The sequence below is a fragment of the Thunnus maccoyii genome, chromosome 12 (genome assembly GCF_910596095.1).
Source record: "Thunnus maccoyii chromosome 12, fThuMac1.1, whole genome shotgun sequence".
Classification (NCBI taxonomy): Eukaryota; Metazoa; Chordata; class Actinopteri; order Scombriformes; family Scombridae; genus Thunnus; species Thunnus maccoyii.
The window spans coordinates 26365363-26386470 of NC_056544.1; the positions used below are offsets into that span (position 1 = coordinate 26365363).

At 40.7% G+C, this 21108-nt stretch overlaps 1 protein-coding gene across 10 annotated transcripts in view; it reads right to left on the reverse strand.

Moving 5' to 3' along the window:
* LOC121908028 (partitioning defective 3 homolog) overlaps positions 1–21108 on the reverse strand; it is a 252280-nt gene that overhangs the window by 51393 nt on the left and 179779 nt on the right. For all 10 annotated transcript variants that reach the window (XM_042427694.1, XM_042427699.1, XM_042427695.1 and 7 more), the window contains 2 exons: positions 12747–12875; positions 5041–5322 (listed from right to left, as the gene is read on the reverse strand). In XM_042427694.1, the coding sequence (XP_042283628.1) occupies positions 5041–5322; positions 12747–12875 (411 nt within the window). The remainder of the gene's footprint in view (positions 1–5040; positions 5323–12746; positions 12876–21108) is intronic.

Sequence of the window (21108 nt, forward strand, 5' to 3'; positions counted from 1 at the left end):
TTTGCTGCAGGGCCGCTTCACTGGTTAATCCAGCCGTGGTTTTGACCACCATCAACAGGAATCCTAACAGAATCTTACAGCAGGCGGGAGCTTTGTATTCACAGTGTGAAGCTGCATACCTGCCACCTCCTCTCTATCTGTGGCTCACACACACACCTTTGACTTGTCACTCTCACTCTTCCACATTTCCAGCAAATACTCATGTGCACATGAACAAAAGCACCTGCATCTAAACATAGCGGAGAACGGCACCGACACCAGCACAGACACACTCTATTAAACAATGTGAGCACACAGCATACATGAAGTCAAGTGTAAATGCATGCACACAGGCATATATATACACACACACACACACGCCACCTTATCAGCCTGTGAAAAGCTGCAAGGTGACTGCTGTCTGTTTGTTTGTCTGCTTCGCTGTTTCTGGTGTGTTTGTGATACAACACGACCGCGTTCGCTCCCTCTGAGGCCCCTTATTCCCCCGGTGGAGATGAAATGTAATGGAGCCGATTCAATAAGAGCGCTGCCTCCTCGGGAAAGGCGGAGAATCAAATCACACCAAATCCCTCAGAGCCTTCCCAGCATTCACTGCTGCCTTCTAAGTTGGGAGGGGAATAAAACAATGGTGGCTAATTCACTTGGCTCCGTGCGCACTTACACTCGTACAACAGGGATGGAGTGTGATACGGCGATTGTTGAGAGCTAATAAAGCTTCTGCAATATGTTTTTTAATGAATTCGGCTTATTAATTTACAGTAAACGCCAAAGAAACGTGTTAGTGAGCTGGCCAGACATCACTGGATGTTTTCTTTTCATACTTCATAATTTACGGTTCAAAGGCTGTTTAGGAAAAATAACATGACCACAAATGTTACCAGATGCCAACCTACACTCTAGGATGGCAGTGTGAAATATTTTGTTAGCTGTAATAGTAGAAAAACATTCGGGGAGATAAAAACACTGAGCTTTGGACAATATTTTGCTTGGCATGTTGAGAAGGGAGAAAAGAGAGAGCAGCACTGTCCCAGCAGCAAGGTTATGCAATTTGGTTGAGAGCCAAAAAAAGAAAAACTTAAAAAAGGAGAAATGTTCCCAACCCGATACTACACCGTACCACCTACACAATAAAACCACGGTGTAACACAACAAAAAAACATTATGTGCTACCGGATAAACATGTACGACTTTTCAATTTACTGTCTTGTTCGATATGTAGCTCTGAACGTAAATAGGAAACATCTAAGAAACACATCTAATCCTCAAAGCAAATGTTACAAAGCGGACTCTCGGAAGAAAAAAGCTAAATGTTGTTTCAGGCTCGTTGCAGCGGACCGCTCCAGCCTACAAGCCCTCACAGTCATGCTCCTTACAGCAAAGGAAACGGGCAGACTGTTCCCAAAGGCTTCTGAAGCTCCTGCTCGCCTCTTTTAGTTGTTTTTGTTTTTAAACCTCTACAGTTAAATTGAAATTTTTTGACAGCGTTATGTTTGAAGGAAAAAAGAGGCAATTAAAAATGAATTCCACTGGATATTTATACAGCTGCATGTTGTCTTTTTTTTTCTCCTCTTTCCCCTCGGACTTGCCGAGGCGCTGCGGTGCTAAGAAAGGCAATTGTACGTTTTACAGCCCCCGGGAGGGATTGAGAGAGACTTCTACTGGGGCGGGTGTGATTCTGGTATTCTCGTTTGGACGTTGGAGAAAAATGTTTTAGTCCGGTTGTTCAGTGGGTTGTGTGAGGAAGTGACAGTGCTAGGGTTAGGAACTGAATTTCCTCCTGGTCGGCACGAGGTTTGAATAACATGCTTCAGGAAGATCATCATTATCAGCGGCAGTGGTGGTGGGAGTGGCAGCAGTAAAAGCAGAAAGGTTGTGTATTTTTTTGAGGCACTTAATTCTCATTTCTTATTATTTTTAGAGAGACTGAAGATATAAATCAGTTGTGATGCATACCATGTTTTGGACATGCACAGTAAATGCTTGAAATGGGCCTCATACAGACTATTGTGATGCATTATAATCCTGTCTCAGCCAAACTCTGTACACCATTTACAAAGTGCTATAAAATGCAACCGCAAGGCTTTTAAATGCAGGAAATATGAAAGCATCACTCCCGATTTTAGCCGCACTCCAGTAGCTCCCCACTTACATGTTCGATTGATTTCGAGATTTTATTGTTAAAGCTATAAAGCCATTTGCGGTTTCACATTGTTCCCATATTAAGATTGGTTACCAGGGGTGACTGCCCCCTTTAGCGGATCTCTGCTAAAATCTAAAATAATGTTTGAACAATGTTTGTCTGATCATGACTTTGTATCATCTTTGACCCCATCTGATTCTGAGTCATGATCTTGTGACAATCACATCATTGCAGCAGCAACAAAAGGACTGTACAAACACTAATATACCACGCTGACATTTAAAAAAAAGCCACATCATGCTGGATTTAGGGCATAAAATGGGCATAAAATATTAAAAATGTTCAGAAATCAATCCGCTTCTCTTCAACGAACCGAAACAATAACCCACCACAGATTCAGCTATTTAAATATTTCCTGATTTGAACAGTGAGAAAGGCAAATCCAGCACACAGCGACGTTATAAGCTGACTCAATTGTAATCTAAAACTGTTGATATTTTACTTATCATGGTATGCCTTCCATTTTAAAAAGAGAAGTGTTAGTGTAGCAGAAAAAAAAAACATTTGCCATGTTATTGCTTTGATCAAAATCTCCACAATGCTTAAGCTCTGATATCAGTCCGCGCTGCCATTCGAATCCCATAATAACAAACACTCCCACCGTTGTGTGAGCCTCCCTCGCTCCTACGCTTGACATGGCAGAGTCTAATTCACTTCCTGTTCAGTAGGGGGGGGGCGGGGGGGGGGCGCAGACAGGAAACAGGAAACTCTGGTTCTCTCAGGAGGTATATTTTTCTTACGATTGGGAATCTGGGAACGAAACACAATATCTTTAAGGAGTTTGTGTTTCTGGCATCTATGCTGCTGTAATCAAACCCCCCCCCCTGAAAAGAGCGAATGTTGTAAGTGTGAAGCAGCCTGGTTGGCTGTGAGGACATACAGTAAGAACTACAGTCATGTGTTACGGCTGTGTCTGAAATCATGTAAGGAACATTATTTCTTCAAGCATAAAGCATTTGAACACGTTTTATGCTCTCAAGTTCACAAGCCCATCAAATTTAAATGAGACCTGCTGCTGATTTGACTTGATAAGTCCGATTTTATTCCACCTTCATCTCTCTGTGATGAAACAAAATGAAATAAAATAGAAGAATTATGTCTTTGAAAGCTAGAAGAGAAGTTAACCAGAGGCTTGGATGCAAAGTTTTCTTGCCAAACTAATTGGCTAAGTTGTATAGTTGTGGTTATCCATGTTAGGGCTTATTTTACTGTGGATTCATGTATTTGTTATACTCACTGATTTATCGTTTAATCTATAAATGAAAAAAAAAGGCAAAAATGTCCATTACAGGCTCCCATATCCCAAGATGACATCTTCAAATTGCTTGTATTGTCCAACCAAAAGGTTAAAAACTTGCCAGATATTCCATTTACTGGGATATAAAACAGAAAAGAGGTTCCTTTATGAATGATTTTAACACTTAAACTCACTACCTTAACTTGTTGTTAATGCTAATGTTGTTGTGGCCTTAAGGGAGGGATGGCCCCCATGTTCACCCCGAAGATAAAATATAATAATATAATAAATTCGCTGTGGGGGAAGTACATATTGCTTTGGTAGTCAATGAGTGAAAAGGTTGTAAACTTTAATAAGACTATGATTAGAGCCTAAATCAAAAGTGAATTCCCTCATCTAATTAAATAGGATATATAGTATATTATCTTCTGCTGTGCATCTGCATACCATCACGTAGCACTACAGCAGGGACTTGAAAGAAAAAGGAAAAAAACAGCGACAACGGCAGCGCAATGAATTATGAATCAATACGAGCTACAGCATTCTTGAAGTACACACAGGCTGCTGGGGCCATCTGGGGATACACGAAAAGCACGACTAAGACAAACTCATTCATTCAGCTCCAGCTGTACTCGCCCGCACTGCCTATGTTTCTGTTATGCTGCAGACTCTCCTCGAATAGCTTCCAGTTTCCCCCCAAAATCCATCTTAAGGCTACGAATCTCTCCATTCATTGATCGGAGGAGGATAGAGGAGAAGCAGCAGCTCGGCACAGTCACACTGCGGTGCTGAGAGCTGCTGCTGCTGCTGCTGCTGCTGACAAGATGCAAGCTTTAAGAACATTCTGGGGGTTTTCAATTGGCCGGCTGTCACTGCAGTGGCCTTTGCTTTGGGTTATAAGTTTCATAACTCCACTTGGTTGCAGTGTATGAATACAAAGCAGAGGCACAGAGGAAGAGGATCTTCACGGCAGGTCTGAGTTGGTTATTTTAAACTGACTGACAGCTGTCGATCATGGACGCAGAAGCTGACGGTAGCTCGAGAAGAATATTTCATGTTAATGGGGGGGAAATGGGAGAAATGCAACTAAAAGGTGGCAACAAGGTGAAAACAACAAGAGCAAGAAAGAAATAAAAGAGAGGTAGAAAGGTCAAGGGAGACAGAAAGAGAGACGGATATTCAAAGGTTTCCATTCAGTCTCTCCCTCCCCTGAGTAATCCCCCCCCACCCCACCCTCACGAGAACAGCACATTGTGTCTAGCAGTCGGCGAGCTGACATTTACCGCCTGCCTTCTGTTGCTATGATTATTTTCTCCTCCAGGTGTGATAGCCAGCCAGTGTCCGGGCAATAATGCTGCCTCAGAGTTACGAGAGTTGGGAATGTGAAGGCAGAATCAGGCCTGGACAGACCTTTTACTGAAATACCATGACTGGGTTGGGCTTTGGGATTGGAGGTAAAAAGGGTCGCTGAACCACGAATGGCAGCCTGTCACCCGGCCTGAACGGAAATGGCACCCGAAGGAGATTGGAATCAAGGGGAAAAGTCCCACAACATAAAACGCAACATAACAAAATTAAAACAAAACAAGAAACCCGGCCTTACCTATCTGCAGACGGAGGCCGGTCATTGCGGGCCTTGCTGACTTGGGTGTAGAGGGAATCGGAGTGCTGGTGCTGGTGGTGCGGATGGAGGTGCGGGTAATCGTCGCGGGGGCTGTGGGGCCGGCTGTGTCCGCTGTCTACGGAGCTGTTCAGGGGGTTGATGCCGGCGTACGGGTGCTCGTCTTCGGACGCCTTCTCCGGCGAGCGGCTTATGTCCAGGATCTCGGCATAGTCCCGTTCCCTGGCTTGGCGCTCCCTCAGCTCCCTGGTCTTGGCCTGGATCCTGATGGCGAAGATGATGAAGGACATGTTGATACTTCAAATCAAACTCTGCTGGAACTAATTTTTATTTCAAGTCACGAGTGTGGTTCTGTGTAGTTAAAACTCTATGTAGTTTTGGAGCTGGTTCTGCATTCTTTAGGCTAGTTTTAATGTTGTTATGTTGGATATCGCCTTGACAAATTCATCCATGTGTTACTGTTGTATTTATATGTCAAGAACTGCAAAAACGCCCTGTTCCTTATTCTGTTACTTTTGACAAATATGTCATAAACATTATTTTATCTTGAAAACCAAACCAAAACAACTGTCCAGGAAATGAATTACATATTTATAGTACATTAACTTTTGGACGACGCTCCTAACCATATTGACCGACGATAAAACGGGTCATAGAAGAACAGGGTTGTATTTTTAACAAATATTTCTAGGGCAGAAATAGTCTTGTTTGTTAAAATTCAGTCTCACTTACTGGAGCCAAAGAACCAAAGTGACATTAGAGAGGTTCTGTAACTGAGGATGTAGGTGATATGAATGCATTCATTTACAATCTACAGGTAGATAAGCTACTTACCTTTCAGGTCCAGACTACAGGCTGTGGGCTGTAGAGTTGGGTGTTAGAACAATATATATTGTGAGATATGTTGATATGTTGTCGTCTATTATCTCTATCTGTTGGCATTGGGCCACTAAGGCGCTATTGTCAGGTATTTAATTCACTGGAGAATCAAAAACAGACATTCCCACAACTGTTTTATCAACAATATAATCATACATACTATATTATAATACAGTAAACATGTTTCTGCTATAATATAAAAAGACTGAATGACTTTGTTTATATCTAAATCACCTACCTAAAAGAAGGCAGTTTGCTGACCTTCCAAAACTGCAAATGCACCATGTTAGTTAGTGAACATGAGCACTGAAAAAACTGCAAATTAGCAAATATGTCTAGCTGTCTTTGGCCACTGACCATGTCAAACAATCACTTGTAAAGTCACACTATAAGAAACAATTTTACACAGAATACTGCTCATTAACTAACTCACAAAATCACTATACAGCACAAAAAAACTGTGACATAAACCACATACAGTCATGATACAGGCAGAACAAAAGACATATTTAGAGCCGTGCCAGATATGAATGGCAGTGAAATTCTTTATGAATCATGGTTAAAATCACTCTGTGGGAAACAGACCGCCGCCGTACTAGTTTCCACTTTGTCAGGTAAAACCTTTATGTTGCTAAAGCCTTGAATTGACGCTGTAAATCTCAGGTGTCACGTTAACAAAACACCAGACGTGCCACTTGCAACATCTGCAAGTGATTGTTTATTGTACCTTTTGAACTTTCCATTACAGACCAGAGAGAGGATATGTGTAGTCTATTATTTATGCTTTTTCTCCTACTGAAAAAATAACATAAACAATGAATAATAGGTTCTCGCCCCCACAGCTCTTTGTATTCACGGAGTGGCGCTAATGTATAGCTACTGTCCTTTTCTCTTTCTATCTCTGTCGAACACACACACACACACACACCTCTGACACCTCTCTGTCTCACACACAGAACAACTCAAACACAGAGAAATCACATATTCGCTCGTTCTCTTTAGGCCATTATCTTGTGAATAACTGGCAACACCATTTTCTACAGCAGGAGGACTACCTATCGCGCTGCCCCGTAATTACAGCCTTGCCAAATTATCAGAGCTTTACAACTAGCAATTATCATACCGCTCTCTTTTCTCCAGGCCCCTTTTTAATGGCAGTGGGAAAGTGAATGGGACAGGCGCAGTGGTGACAAGGTAGGGGGTGCGACTTCACTGAACACTCGGCGGGTTAAAATCTGAAACGCTTCCTCCAGAAAATTTGCATGCTGTGCATAATGAAACAATAAATCTCATAAGGAGGGCTTCCCCATAGGAGGGCACACATTGTGGATTTTAAAAAAAAAAAGGGGCGGATATGGGTGGAAATACTACTAAAAATGGGGCTGGTAATGCATTTGATGGCTTTTAAAAGCTCCCTACTGAATCTGAACAGGGGTAACAATCTTTTTAGCAAAAACGTATTCCAACAACTTACTCCGTTGTCAGATGAAAGCTTGTGGACTTGCACGCTGTGTATGCACTATTTGTAGAATCAGCAATTATCTAATAGCGCAGAAGGAAGCAAGGCCCTTGAGGGATCTATCTTTAAACCCAGAGGAAAAACAGTGTTTTCCATCACAGAAAGCAGCAGCAGCAGCAGCAGCAGAAGTGGGAGCAGCTACTGATTGTATACACAAGCGCTGTGGCTGATAAGATAAGGCCAGACATACCAATCCAGCGCCTGGCCTTCTCCGTGCGCCCCCCCCCCCCCCCCCCCCTTCCATAACGAGGCACTGGACAGGTCAACGGGGCCAGTTTCTGAGTGAGGAAGGATGCAGCTTTGAACCAGTCGAGGTGTGTGAGAAAGGACACAATCTCATTTCTTAAAAGCTGAATAATTGAAAAAGGGCAAAGACGGCGACCTCCATTTGTGAGTGGAAACAGGTCTGCGAGAGAGAGTAAGTGCTCCAAGTACAGAGAGAGCTTTTGGCTTTTTAGAGAGATGTGACTAATGATTATTCTCATTCATTTATCTGTTATTTTCTTGCTTAATTGAATTATTTAGTCTATAAAAATGTTAAAAATTACCATCAAAATTTCCCACAGCCGTAACGCAATATCTTCAGATGACTCAACCAACAAGTTTTTCAATTTATAATGGTATAAAATAGAGGAAAGCAGCAATTTTTGCTTGATAAATGTCAATCGATTAACAAAATTTTCAGTTGACTGACTAATCGATCAATCAGCTAATATATTCTGCACTCCTAGAGCTTTCAATATTAACTACAATCCAAAATGACAACATTGTTAATCATAAATATCAAAACCAATAAAAAAAATTGGGATAAATCAATATTAAAGGAATACTCCACCAAAAAATAATTCAATAAGTATCAAACACATAACTTGTAGGCTTTATTGTCAGCCATTCCCAAACTATTTCTGCAATGCATTCCACTTCTCTGCTGCCCTAAACAGATATGATCTAACCAAAATATCAACTAATAAACACCTTTTCATTCATCACTAGCACGGTTAGCCGTCACAACATTTGTCACATCAGCAGACACAGTTGCCTGCAACAAAAGTAAACAGCCGACTGTGATAGTGATGATTGAAAGCTGTCATATTAGAGGGGAAAACAACATTATGAGTGGAAGTAAATTAACTTTTCAGAGCTTCCCTTGAAGCCTGCAGGGAGTGAGTGTTCAGCGGACTATTCCTTTAAGCCTCTATCTACGTCAACTTGACAAGCACTTAAGGGAAATGTTGCTAAAAATGTTTCACAAATACAATTACGTTGATTGAAATGAGACAGGAAGGAAAACCACACTTGGCCTAATCATTACCCTCGCAGTCCCAAAATATTTGGGTAAGGACTAGCCTTGATGAGAGATGGAAACACTCTCAGCATGAAGGGTAAATGATAAAAAAAAGCAATGAGAGAGGTACGAAACGAGTCAGAGGTTGAACAAAAAGAGTGCATAGCAGAACAAGAAGGGGGAGGGCAGCAGATAAAGGGGTATAGAAATGGCAGGATGGGACATTATGGCTGGAGAAATGTGTTTGACGAGTGACCTTTCTACCACATCAAGCCAGAACAATGGTCCATTATGTGCCATTGTGCCCCCTGTGTAATAAACCTTCATCTTAGCGGTAATGCTGACATAAGTGATAGATCACGATGAAAGGTAGGAAATACATGAAGGGAGAAGGTCCAGCAGGATAAGATGGCTGTTTAAAAATTCCTTTTGGATTGATAACATGGATATCTAAAAATGTTTTATGATATGGTGACATGTAGCTTTAGCCAGTTTTAAAGAACTTCTGTTGTTTAGATTGAACTTGTAACCTTTTGGCCATATGACCGCTGCCTCATTAGACATAGACTACGTCATAGACTAACTGATACAGTCTGTACAAATTGCTCTGCCAAAACAGAAAAAAGGGGTGGAACGGATTGTAGTTAATCCGTGATCCGGATCTCCTTGTGTTCATGTTTGTAAGTTAACAAGTTTTGATGATGTGAACAAAGGCTGTTGTTTCATTCACTACCATGTTTAAAAGAGGAAGGTATCATGCTTCATGTAGCAATTTAATTTAACAATTGAGCTTTGAATATTTTATATATTTTAAGATTTTATTTAAACATTGGACATCTTTGAATGTTGTTTTCATTTAAGACCATGGGCAAAAGTTCCTTGCTTTAAGTGTTTTACAGAATATATGGAAAGCAAAGTTTTATTCTTTTTTTTTTTGCTGATCCAAAAAATGATCTGATCTGTGACTCAAATCCGTGATACGATCCGAACCGTGAGTTTTGTGATCCGTTGCACCCCTAAAAGCAACGTTGTAAAGCAGAAATGTTTAGTTCTTGTAGTGTCTACTATGTTTCATTATACAAAGAAAAACTACAGTATGTTCTTCCTTTTTTCATACTGGAAAGGGTTCTACATCTTGTAACTAGAGGAAAATCATTAGTAACGTCTCTCATTGAATGGTCTAAACCTATATTTTCAGTAATCCGGCAACCTGAAATTCATCAGTATTGGCCATTGCTTCAATTTTGGTAATGTAGCAAAACTTCATTTTATTTATACAAAAAAATAGCACTGGGGCATCCCTTGGTACTTGACGGGTGTGAATTGTCTCTAATTAATGCCAAACCCTGTCTGAATCAGGCAAAAAACACCTGGTAATATACATTATAGCTGACGTTAGGTAATTATTTTCATATGTATGTGGCTTATTATCTGGTCTACAAATGACCACACATTTTCCCAGGCAAACATCAGTGTACCATCTGAACTATCTATCTAGATTTGTTTGCCTGGCTTTGGGTTGGAGTCCTCTGGGACTTGAGACTTAAACCTGCGAGGAAATCCATCCATCTAGTCAATCACAGCTGGATTAATCGTAGCCTCTGGCAGCGGCCAATCGATAGGCGCTCTGCAGCGAGGTGCCGAGGCTCCCGGCTCATCCTCGGTTTGGTTGAAACACAGCCTAACTGGATCGTTGCTTAACACCGAAGCATCCACAGTCCTCCAAATCTTCAGTGGGATCTTTCCGTCATTATCAATGTTTCTCAGCTAATGGTTAAGTAACAAACAAGGAGTGTACCTGTGCTTTTCAGGTGCTTAGGGAGGGGGGTTGGCTTGGTCAGACTGGAGTCAAACACTCAATACTGAACAAAATAATGAATGTATTGAGTTAAGAACTACTGTTAGACGATCCCAGGACAGTACCTGTTCTGCGGATGTACGGAGCACTTAACTCCATTTGGCTTGATACGCATCTCTCGGCTCTTTTTTTGCCCAGAGCACTCTACAGAGCAAAACCATTACACTTTTACAGAGAAATGTACAAATAGATGTAAAAAGTAATTGACCCACCCACTGCTCAGCGTTTGCAGAGGCCCTGGCCCGAGTATGAAATATGGAAAAACAGGTGGAAATATTGCCTCTACATCCACTTCTACTAGCCCTGTATCTGTATTAAACAACATGTAGTGGTTTCAGAAAGCATTCAATCCATTTTTTTTTACATTTTGTAGTGTTTTTTTGGTCAATAAATAATCCTACATTCCCTATATCGACAAAGAAAATGTAATGTACCACAAACGATTAAACGAATTCTAGCGAAGTTGTGCCTTCTGAAGACACTGTAAATCTGCAAAATGTGTTGTATGAACGAAGAAAAGGGTGAATGTTATCTCTGACACCTGTGTGCCAGTATGTTTGAAATAATGAAAAGCATTCCTGAATGGGTTTCTGTGGTCCATCACGATAATAAAAGCAAGGGACTTCAACCTTTAAGGACATGAAATGAGATTGGATTAACATATAAAAAGGACCATACAGGACATTTAAAGATATCCAGTGTAACCACCACATCTTCTGACATGGCATTTGCGATAACCTTAAGCCAATTAAAAAATAAAGACTTGACTATTATATTATTGGACTATCTGCTCCGCGGGCTTAAAGAAAGAATTACAAACCAAATTTTCATAACGAGCAATTGTGACAAGTAATGACTGCTGCCCCTACACCAAGAGCATGGGAATTAATTAGCTGGCAGGGCTGTAATGGCCTTGGCATTTATAAACCGCCGCCCCAAAAAACTGGCACAGTGCCCATCTGACATTTAGTTTGGTTAAGAGAGAGAATTGCAGTGAGAAGGAGACTCGATGTCTAGGGGCTCTTTGGTTTTGGGAATCCATCCGGTAACAGTAAAAGACTCAGAAATGACGGGTTCTCTAAACATCTACTTCTTTTTTTGAACAATTTTATAGCTTTTTTAACCATTAAAATGGTGTCATTGCACAAAAAGTTTATTAACAAAGTACAACATGTCAATTTCCTTGTCTACATAGTTATGAATACTTTTGGTCTGGGGCTGTTTTCATGGTTTGGGATAGGCCCCTTATTTTCATTTAAGGGAATTCTTTAAATGTGGCATTAGTTTGGGGAACTCCCTTGTTTCTTTTAACCTGACTTTGAACGGATGCATAAAATGAGGTCCGTGAAGAAATGTTCCGTTTAAGTTCGACATAGAAAAGCCTGACTGGCCTGCACAGGGCCCTAACCTTGACTCCGTCAAATACTTTTGGGATGAACTGTAACGCTGACTACAAGCCAGGCCTCATCTCCTAAAATTACTGGCTGACCTCTCTAATGGTCTTGTAGCTGAATGGGAGCAAATTCCTGCAGCCAGGTTCTAAACTCTTGTAAAAAGCCTTCCCATGAGATCAGAGGCGGTTCTAGCAGCTGATTAATGCCCATAGTTTCAGAATGACATGTTCAAAAATCACAAAGTGGTTGAAAGGTTAGACTGTCCAAATACTTTTGGCCATATAGTGTACATTAAAAAAAAAGTATAATAAGAGAACAAACACTAGATGTGTTTATCAAAGAAGGGAGCAGTAATAGAGAACCTACAGGCCACAACCAAAATTAATTTTGCACTTCACTAGCTTTAGCATTTTAACCTCAATGAGCAGATAGACGGAGGGATGGAAAAGCCGAAGGAGGGGAGCAAACATAGAAGCTTTAATTTGGATTTACACTTGTGTAGCTATGATCAAGACTACTAAATGTTTTTGTTTTTTCCAGCTTAAAAAACACTGTGAGCGATCCCCAGGAGAGATACTGGGAGTATTTGGTTTACTTTGATTCATACAGCTCAGTGGAGCTGCAAGGTTATGACAAATCTTCCCTTTTTGATATTGGATCCTAGCGTGGCAGACCAGAGACAAAAGACCTTTCCTACTACAGCAGCACTGAGCAGAAACACAAGATTTAACAGTTACATCATGAAGACCTCACCTCTCCTGCTCCATCCTCATCTTCATCGTCTCTTCCTCTGAAACCTGCGTCTCCTCTGGCCTCCACTTGCTGGAACCTTTACGATCCATTTTTTCACCCGGCCGCTCGTCCTTACGGTGCTTCCCAAACCTGGAACACACAAAAAATAACAGACAAGTGTAGTGTTTTAGTTTTTTTCTTGTTTGTAGTTGTTCAACCCGATTCTTATTCTTCATGAGTTACTGGTGTAGTTGTGAAAATTTCATGAGCGAATCAATTGTATCTCAGGTTGTAGAAATGGATCAAAGCAGATGGAAAAACTCAGAGGTCACGGAACAATTTCAAGGAAAACTTTTAGACATTTAGAAACTAAGACATTCATTTACAGACAGCAGATAGACTGATTGACAAAAAAGTGACATTTCTTCAAACCGCTGCCTCCAACAACTTTGACAGTGACTAAAAGTTCACCGCTCAGACTGAAAATGTTGTCTGTGTTCACAATAAACACCCAAGCAGGTATGACTTAACAGTCTATCAAGCCCTTAAAAACGAACCATTTGAAATGTATTTCTTACAAGTTCAAACCCAATTCGGCTCGTTTAAAGCTCGGGGAGTCGTAAATGAAGAGGGCGTAGTCGCAGCCCATCACTGTAATTATATTCATAGGGAGGGAGTGACGCTTAACGAAATAGGAGCCATTGCAGAGATATTTCAGCTTGATTGACTCAGTATAAAGCTGCAGCCAGTTGAAGAAATGACTTTGGCACCGCGCTCGCTTCCACAATGAACCTCCGTGATTATTCACAGGGAAATTGGTCCGCAGAGAATATCTATGACTTCTAAAGAGACAACGCTGAGAGAAACCAAAGAGGTGTGTGTGTGTGTGTGTGTTTTAATGAAAGAGACAGAACACCAGTGAACAAGAGAGGAAAAAAAAAAAAAATTCACAAGAAACTCAATGAATGAAACATTAAGACTGAAAACTAAGCTACGGTGAAGAATACAAAGAAATCCTCAAGAGGTGTGTGTGTGTCTGTGTGTAAAGAGATGGAGTAAGGTAAAAAAAAAAATAAAATAAAATAAAATAGAGAGATAAAAAGAAAATGAAGGCAAGAGAAAGTCACAGGATCAAAAGCAAAGCAAAGAAAAACCCCCAAAAGTGGGATATGAGTGTGTTTAAGAATTAAAGAGAAAGAGTGTAAATTGACTGAAAAGGAGGAGAAGAAGAAGAATACACACTGAGAAATGAGATTGTGAATGTGTGTGTGTGTGTGTGTGTGTGTGCATGGAAAGCATTAGAATTTAAAGCAGGGAAATACAGCAGATCAATGAAAGAAACAACAGGAAGAAAGAACAAAACAAAAGCGAGTGAATCTGTAGAGAAAAAAACCCAGTGGTGTGAGCGTGTAGGAGTCTGTGAGACACTGAGAAACTAAACAGGAAAAAGAAAATAATACTGAATGGAAAAAAAAGAGGTGAGGGAAAAAATGAATGAATGAGAGAAAACAATAAAGAGACTACAAAAATGAAATGAGTCTAAAAAGGTTTGCGCAATTCTGTGCGTAGACAAAACAGAAGTCATGGAAAAGGAATGTAACGGGATGAAAACAGTGAATAAATTAAAGGTGAAGAGATGATTTCTGTGTGTGTGTGTGTGTGTGTGTGTGTGTGTGTGTGTGTGTGTGTGTGTGAGAGAGAGAGAATGACACAAATATGACACTGTATTAACAAGAGAGAGAGAGAAAAAGCAAGAAAACAAGAAAGACCACACAAGTAACAAGAGTTCCCACAGTATAACCTTAATGTTCCGAGACTTTTCCCACAACTATCATAAACGATTTTGGATTTCTTCCATGACCTGGAAACTGTTCCTTCCTAGTTTGTGCTCTGGTTTATCATCTGGGAAAATTTCGAAAAAGCAGAATCCAGTTAAGCTTTCACGACAGTCGGACCCGCTGTGGAGAAAACTGTAGACGGTCTTCACCTAGCTCATGAATGAGGTGGAAGATATAGTGCACTGTGTATACCGACAGATCCGCTGTGAGTCATTCAGGACAGACAGAATCCACAGAATAAAGCAGTAAAATCAGTTATATGCCCTACGTGAGTCTGGATTTAATCTGTAAGTGTTGAGATATTCCTGACTTCAAATTCTTTAGTTTTGCAGCGTTCTGATGAACTAGTGGACTGGAGCCCAAAAGCTCCAGCAGAACACGTCCTGCATCACTTTCTCATCAGTAGGTAACCAACAGTCAGTATACGCAGCGCACAGATGCTGCCCAGAGGTTTAGCATCTGGTCTTTTTGTTGAACACCATGTGTGGCTCTAAAAACAATATGATCGATTAGATAGCTACTGCTGAATCTGGTTTTTTTCCCATAATCGCATGTGCTAGTGATTTGTCAGACTGGGTGAAGTTTATTCACTAACGAAATGACTAGTTCAATAAATAAACCTTGTCATTTTAAGTAATAGCTTAAAAACAGTCTTTAAAGAAGAGTTCTTCCAGAAAATACACTCTGGTTGATGACCATGTGATCGCAGCGCCCTCGGTTCGAGTCTGGTCGGTTGAATGTTGTCCCCCCTTCTCTCTCTCTTTACTTATTTCCTGTCACCTCTCTACAGTCTGGCAAAAAAATGCCCTAAAATATTTAAAATAATCCATCAAAACTAAATTATCCTGCACAAAATATTACCCCGACACTCAGGAGGAAAATAAAAAAAAGTCCCATGGTATTAAAAAGGAAATATTATAGTAATAATAGTATATTTGGTCACCATTGCGTTCCACATATAATGTCAAGTTGAAATGGCATGTGGTTTTGATTAAAATTCATGCTTATATTAAATAAATCTACGGTGGCCCGCGGGAGATTGCAATATCCAATGGCAAAGGCACAATATCTCTCCTAAGTACACATAAAATTGTTCTCTTTAAAATTAAAAATGGCGTTTGGAGTTTCTAGCAGAAAAAAAACAACTTATCATAGTAACACGTGTAATAGTGTTAATTACCACTCATCTTCTTCTGATATCCCTGGAACACCATGACAAGCGGAAACATTCAAAAGACAACAGATGCTGATGCTGTGGAGTGTAAACAACAAACTGAAGAAAACCTAGAGATGTGAATGAGGAAGAGAAACTGCAGTTGGAGGGGAGGGGGGAGAGGAGGTGGGTGGGGGTGGGGGGGACCTGGAGAGTAGGGTCCATTACCTGATTAATTCAACTACGGCCGTTTGAAATGCTCAGAATGACGGTATGCTGTTAATGCTAAGAGCAGGAGCAATCTATCACGGCGAGCGGCGGTTGACACTTTCTCTCTCCACACCACTAACTTTCATTAACAGACTCTTAAAAAAAAAACACAGCCGAACTCTCCTTGTCACACACACACACATACAAACACACACACCGAGATTTATGACTGGACAGGAAAACTTTGAAGAGGAGACAGAGTATTAACCATGACACCGGGGCATTTAATGATCTTATATTCCAGGCACAGTTAGGCCCTACTCGTCTTGTGAGCCCGACGCCATCGATAAAACGGCTCTGACGGGTTTCCGTGGTTAGAAAAGACAACTTCAAAATGTCAGGGATTCAAATGATTCAATACAGCAGACCACCCATGTGTCACTGCTAATCCTTTTAACTGCACAAAAAGTGACAACAAGTCTCTGTGTGTGTCTCTGTGTGTGTGTGTATATATTGTGGTGGCATATTGGATATGCAACACCACTGAAATGTCAATAAAGCTGAGATGTCAAGTAGCAAATTTAGGATAAAGTGAAGACTGAATGCCACTACAATATGCTCACAGCACGACTGCATCCTTGAAAATGTCAAGGATGTCTGTGATAATCCAGAAATTTTGGTCTTAATTCCCTCCTCAGTTTGATAGATGTGACACTTAGCATTGCTAAATCATTGCTGGGGGAAAGTTACTAACTTAGTTTGCCATCTTGTCAAGACATGTTATCGAATAAAACGATGGCATTTCTGTAATATTCTGCAATCAGCTCACCTTCCTATGTAACAAAAACCCTTTAAATGTTCCACAACTCTGTAGACATACAACAAAAACTAAATGGAGTGTGTTTAACCACGTTAGCAGCCTGGATGTGGATTGAAGTTGACAACTAACACTTTGCTCCAGAGAGAAATATTTACTATATATACACATTCATATAGGTTCACTATATATACTACTGGAATCCCAATAATTTAAGTAATTATTTGACTCAATCTAATATGACCAACACAAGAATACTGCTAGAACAATGTGTATGTTAACATGCTAATATTAGCATTCAGCTCAAGACATAGCTGAGTCAAAGTTAACCTGAGGCTCACCAAGCCCGAAGAATATTTTTACACTTCAAGTCTATTTTCGTCCATTTTTACCCGCATAGCTACAGTGATTGTGTGTTGCACTCTGAGCATTGCTAAAAGGCAAGTGACCTACAGTTAATACGGTTAGACTGAGCGCTGAAGCTGCTAGGCTAACGTGCTGCTCACGCTAACTCTCCTGTGTAGAAATGGTGTAAGAACAGCAAAGTTGTCTCTCCACTTTTCATCCAACCAAAAATATTTTTCTTTTTCTGGTGTGTAATGAGCATAAAAGCCTCATAGGGCATTAATCTGTAGGCACGGCTGGCAATATATGCTAGCTTTACTTTGTAAATTATAAGAAACATCATTGTTAGCATCTTATCATGCAGGGGTCGAGGGAACAGATCACGATGCATGGATGTCCTTTACTCCAAGTAGACAAATGTCTACTTGAGGAATTTCTACCTACAAAAATGCAAATGCGAGTTTCTGAGAAAACCCATCGGCAGACGGCGGGAACAGTCGAAAACAGGCATCACAGCGCTTCGTCGACACATCATGAATCTTGTCACAGTGTGAGCCTTTCCTAAGTTCAGGCTTGTTCACTTGTTCATGACAGGAACACACACACACACACACACATACACACACACACATTCACACACTCACACTAAAACCACTGCAAAATTAGCGCAGCCCTTGAATTTCTGGGCAACAACCATCTTCACCAATGCCAAGCTAACAGACTGGGTGTTGCTTCTGAGTCCAAGTGATGATCAGAGAGAGAGAGAGAGAGAGAAAGAGAGAGGGAGAGAGAGAGAGAGACACACACAGAGAAAGAGAGAGAGAGAGATGGATACAGAGTTGGCAGGCTGCTCGGTTGGCAGGGGTTGATGGTGATGAGGCTTTGATTGGGACTGAGTGTGAGGCCTTCGAGACATGAGAGGGTCAGGCGGTGGCAGCTCTGTTGATCCCACACACACATACACACACGCACGCACACACACACACTTCTACAGGCCTCACACTCCCGACGCAGCCCTCCTACGTGCAACCACACATCAAAGTTCAATCTCCCTAACGCTCCCGCACCAAAAGCCTTCACTCATTCGCACACAGTCGCTCAAACACATGACACTCTTCAGCAGCTCTTGACACGCTGTAGAGCCACTCTGGGGAGCTAACTTGCTCACATCACATTTGGATACTGTGACACGGCTCCACTTTCATACACTTTAAAAAAAACAGTAATGTTGTTCTCGACACGTTCAGCCTGTGTGGTTTTTGGGCCAACTGACGCATTTGTATGCCGTTTCATCATGACATTTTGACACATTAAAAACATAAGTGAAGCGTGCCATTTATGACTTAAAAAAAACAAAAAAAAAACTTTTAATGATGTATTTGTTGCTAAGTGCTTCACTGCTTGGTATGTGTTTGCTAAACTGAAGTTTCAAGCGTCACCTGTCAATCAAACAAAATGGATTTGGATTTTCTGTTGATGCAGTGTCAGGATGCTCAGACATGAAAATATTCATATAAGGCGATTTAGATGTTTATTATTGAGGTCTATTAATAAATAAATCAGTGCAGTTTAGAGGAACTTTTGCTTATGAATATCAAGTTTTATAACTAATATAAGAGAAAAATGTATTTATTTGAGTCTCCAATGTGAATATGAAGTTGCTTTACTTAATTACAATAAACTTTAACAGTGCATTAGTAAAAGAGATGAGTGTCTTTCTTTTAAACAAGTATAGGGTAAGTTATAAATATAAATATTGTAAAGAATCTATTAACAAAGCTAAATATTATCTTGCATCGTGTGTGCAGATGAGTAAATGTAAAAGCTTTTAGGAGCTGGCTTGAACCACCAAGTTTGCTGTATCAATAATGAAATATTGTGGATTATTCCTTTAAGTCTGGTACGTGATCCACACTAGACACACAGTTGGGTTGGAATATATCTCACATCATTATTTTGAAGTACACAGCTGTCTCTGCCAGTAAACACTGGGCGCGGATCAAACGGGCAGTCAGACGGAGTTTTAATGGAGCAGATCTGATGCGGCCGATACCGAGCCAAACGGAGTGCCATAACACTGATGTTCTGACAATGCACACCGATCGTTATCATCTGAGAAGAGCTGGATAGTACAGTCTGTATGCGTTTGTTGGGGACCAAGTGTGCAATTGACAGTACAATAGATATCCCTTCATGTATGTGTGTGTTCCCTATTAATTACTCCAGTGTGTGTGTGTGTGTGTATCAGCGCCTCCGTGTATGAGTTTGCAGTATTTGTCCATGTGCATCCTACTGATTATTCCATCGTGTGTGTGGTCCTGACTGCTTCCTATCAGTCTCTTTGCTCCTCCGATAGAGAGCTCAAGTGATCCCACCTGTTGAAGATAGAAGCTTTGCTGGCTTTAGCTCTAAGGAGGCCATGAGGGCTAAAAAAGCTCAATTTCCAGCTGCCGTTTACACACAATGTCTGTTTTTTTAAATTCAAAAGTTCAACAGCTTTGTTTTGCTACTCCGTCACTTTTACATGACACTTATAATGATGCCATCAGGCCATCTTGGCAAATACACACAGTATTAGGAGAAACCATGTTTTTGGGTTTACCAGGCAGTGATGTTTTAATGAAAGACACAATGGAGTTGCATCATGAGAAGTCTAGGAGCCTTGAGTCTATATTTTTTTGTCTCTTGCAGATCCCCCAACTTGATGAAAGTGCAATACTGTACTGCTGTGGTAATCATCTGTGTTCTAATAGGCAAATGTATCTTTTGCAATTTGTGGTATTTATCTGAAATTTAGAAGATATTTATTTAGAAATCTTAGAAACTGTTAAAAAACTTCAGACCAGTGTGTCTCTCTCCATCCCTCTCATGCATACCATCATTTCTCATCATCTTCTGCCACTTTTTTTGTTAACTTTTTATTTAATTTTTCATCATATCTGCTTTTCTTTTGCTTTTTTTACTCTAAAAATCTTCCACCAACTAACTCTATCACTCTCTTTCCCCTTTAAAGCATTAGACCTCTGTCAGTCTCTGTCATTCACTTTGCCTCCAACAATCTTTTGTTTTTCTTTCACTACCCCTCGCTCTTACTATTCCTTACATTGCACCAAACTGCATTCCCCTTCCGTCCCTCTTTTCAGTCTCTCCATCTCTGCGGACCTCATTACTCCTCCTCTCTCAGACAACAGTCACTGTTTTCCCTTCCCTGTCACTGCCGCTAATGTGACTGCTAATGTGACATACATATATATTAGTGGCTGGGACCCAGAGGCTCTCCCAACCAGTCAGATGGAGGGAGGGAAGACCAAATGACCTGGAAGCCAATGGTAATAGGGGTTGAGAAAGGGGAGGAATTATATGGGCTATACAGTTAGATTAATGGGATAAGTGTGCACGGATAGACAGTTTCTGTCAGTTTAGCTGTGAGGGACTGCTGTCTGACAAGTAAAATGTTCGAGGCAGCAGAGAAAGAATTAATAACAGGGAAATAAACCACAAAGGTCAAGCTATTTGGGAGCCTAATTATGGTTTCCTTACACTCTGTAGACTTGTGGCTGCACAGCTCAGGCTTCTCCTCAATCTCACTCTAAGCATCGCCATAATTGTTCTTTGAGGTGCATCCAGCTCTCCAAATGTTATATCACATTATTATGGGTTGACCCGCAAGTTAATAGAAACACTCAGTTGTGTCATTTCAGGGCCTTGCTCTGCCTGTTACCACACCACCAAAAACTCCACTCGATAAGTCTGAATCAGCTGTTCTCAGTAGATATTGATCGGTGTGACTGAGATAGATGCACTAATATCGGACGCGACTCAGCTGTCACCTCATCTCTAAACCACAGTACATCTACATACTGTTTATCTAGTTTAGGAAAGTTTTGTACCGATGGGCAGATAATACAGTTAAAGTAGTAAATGAAAACCCCCTGATACACAAGATAAGCTCTGTGCACGCAGTAAACTCTCTTGTTACACTTTGTTCTTACACAATTTTTATTTTATGTAGTGCAGTCC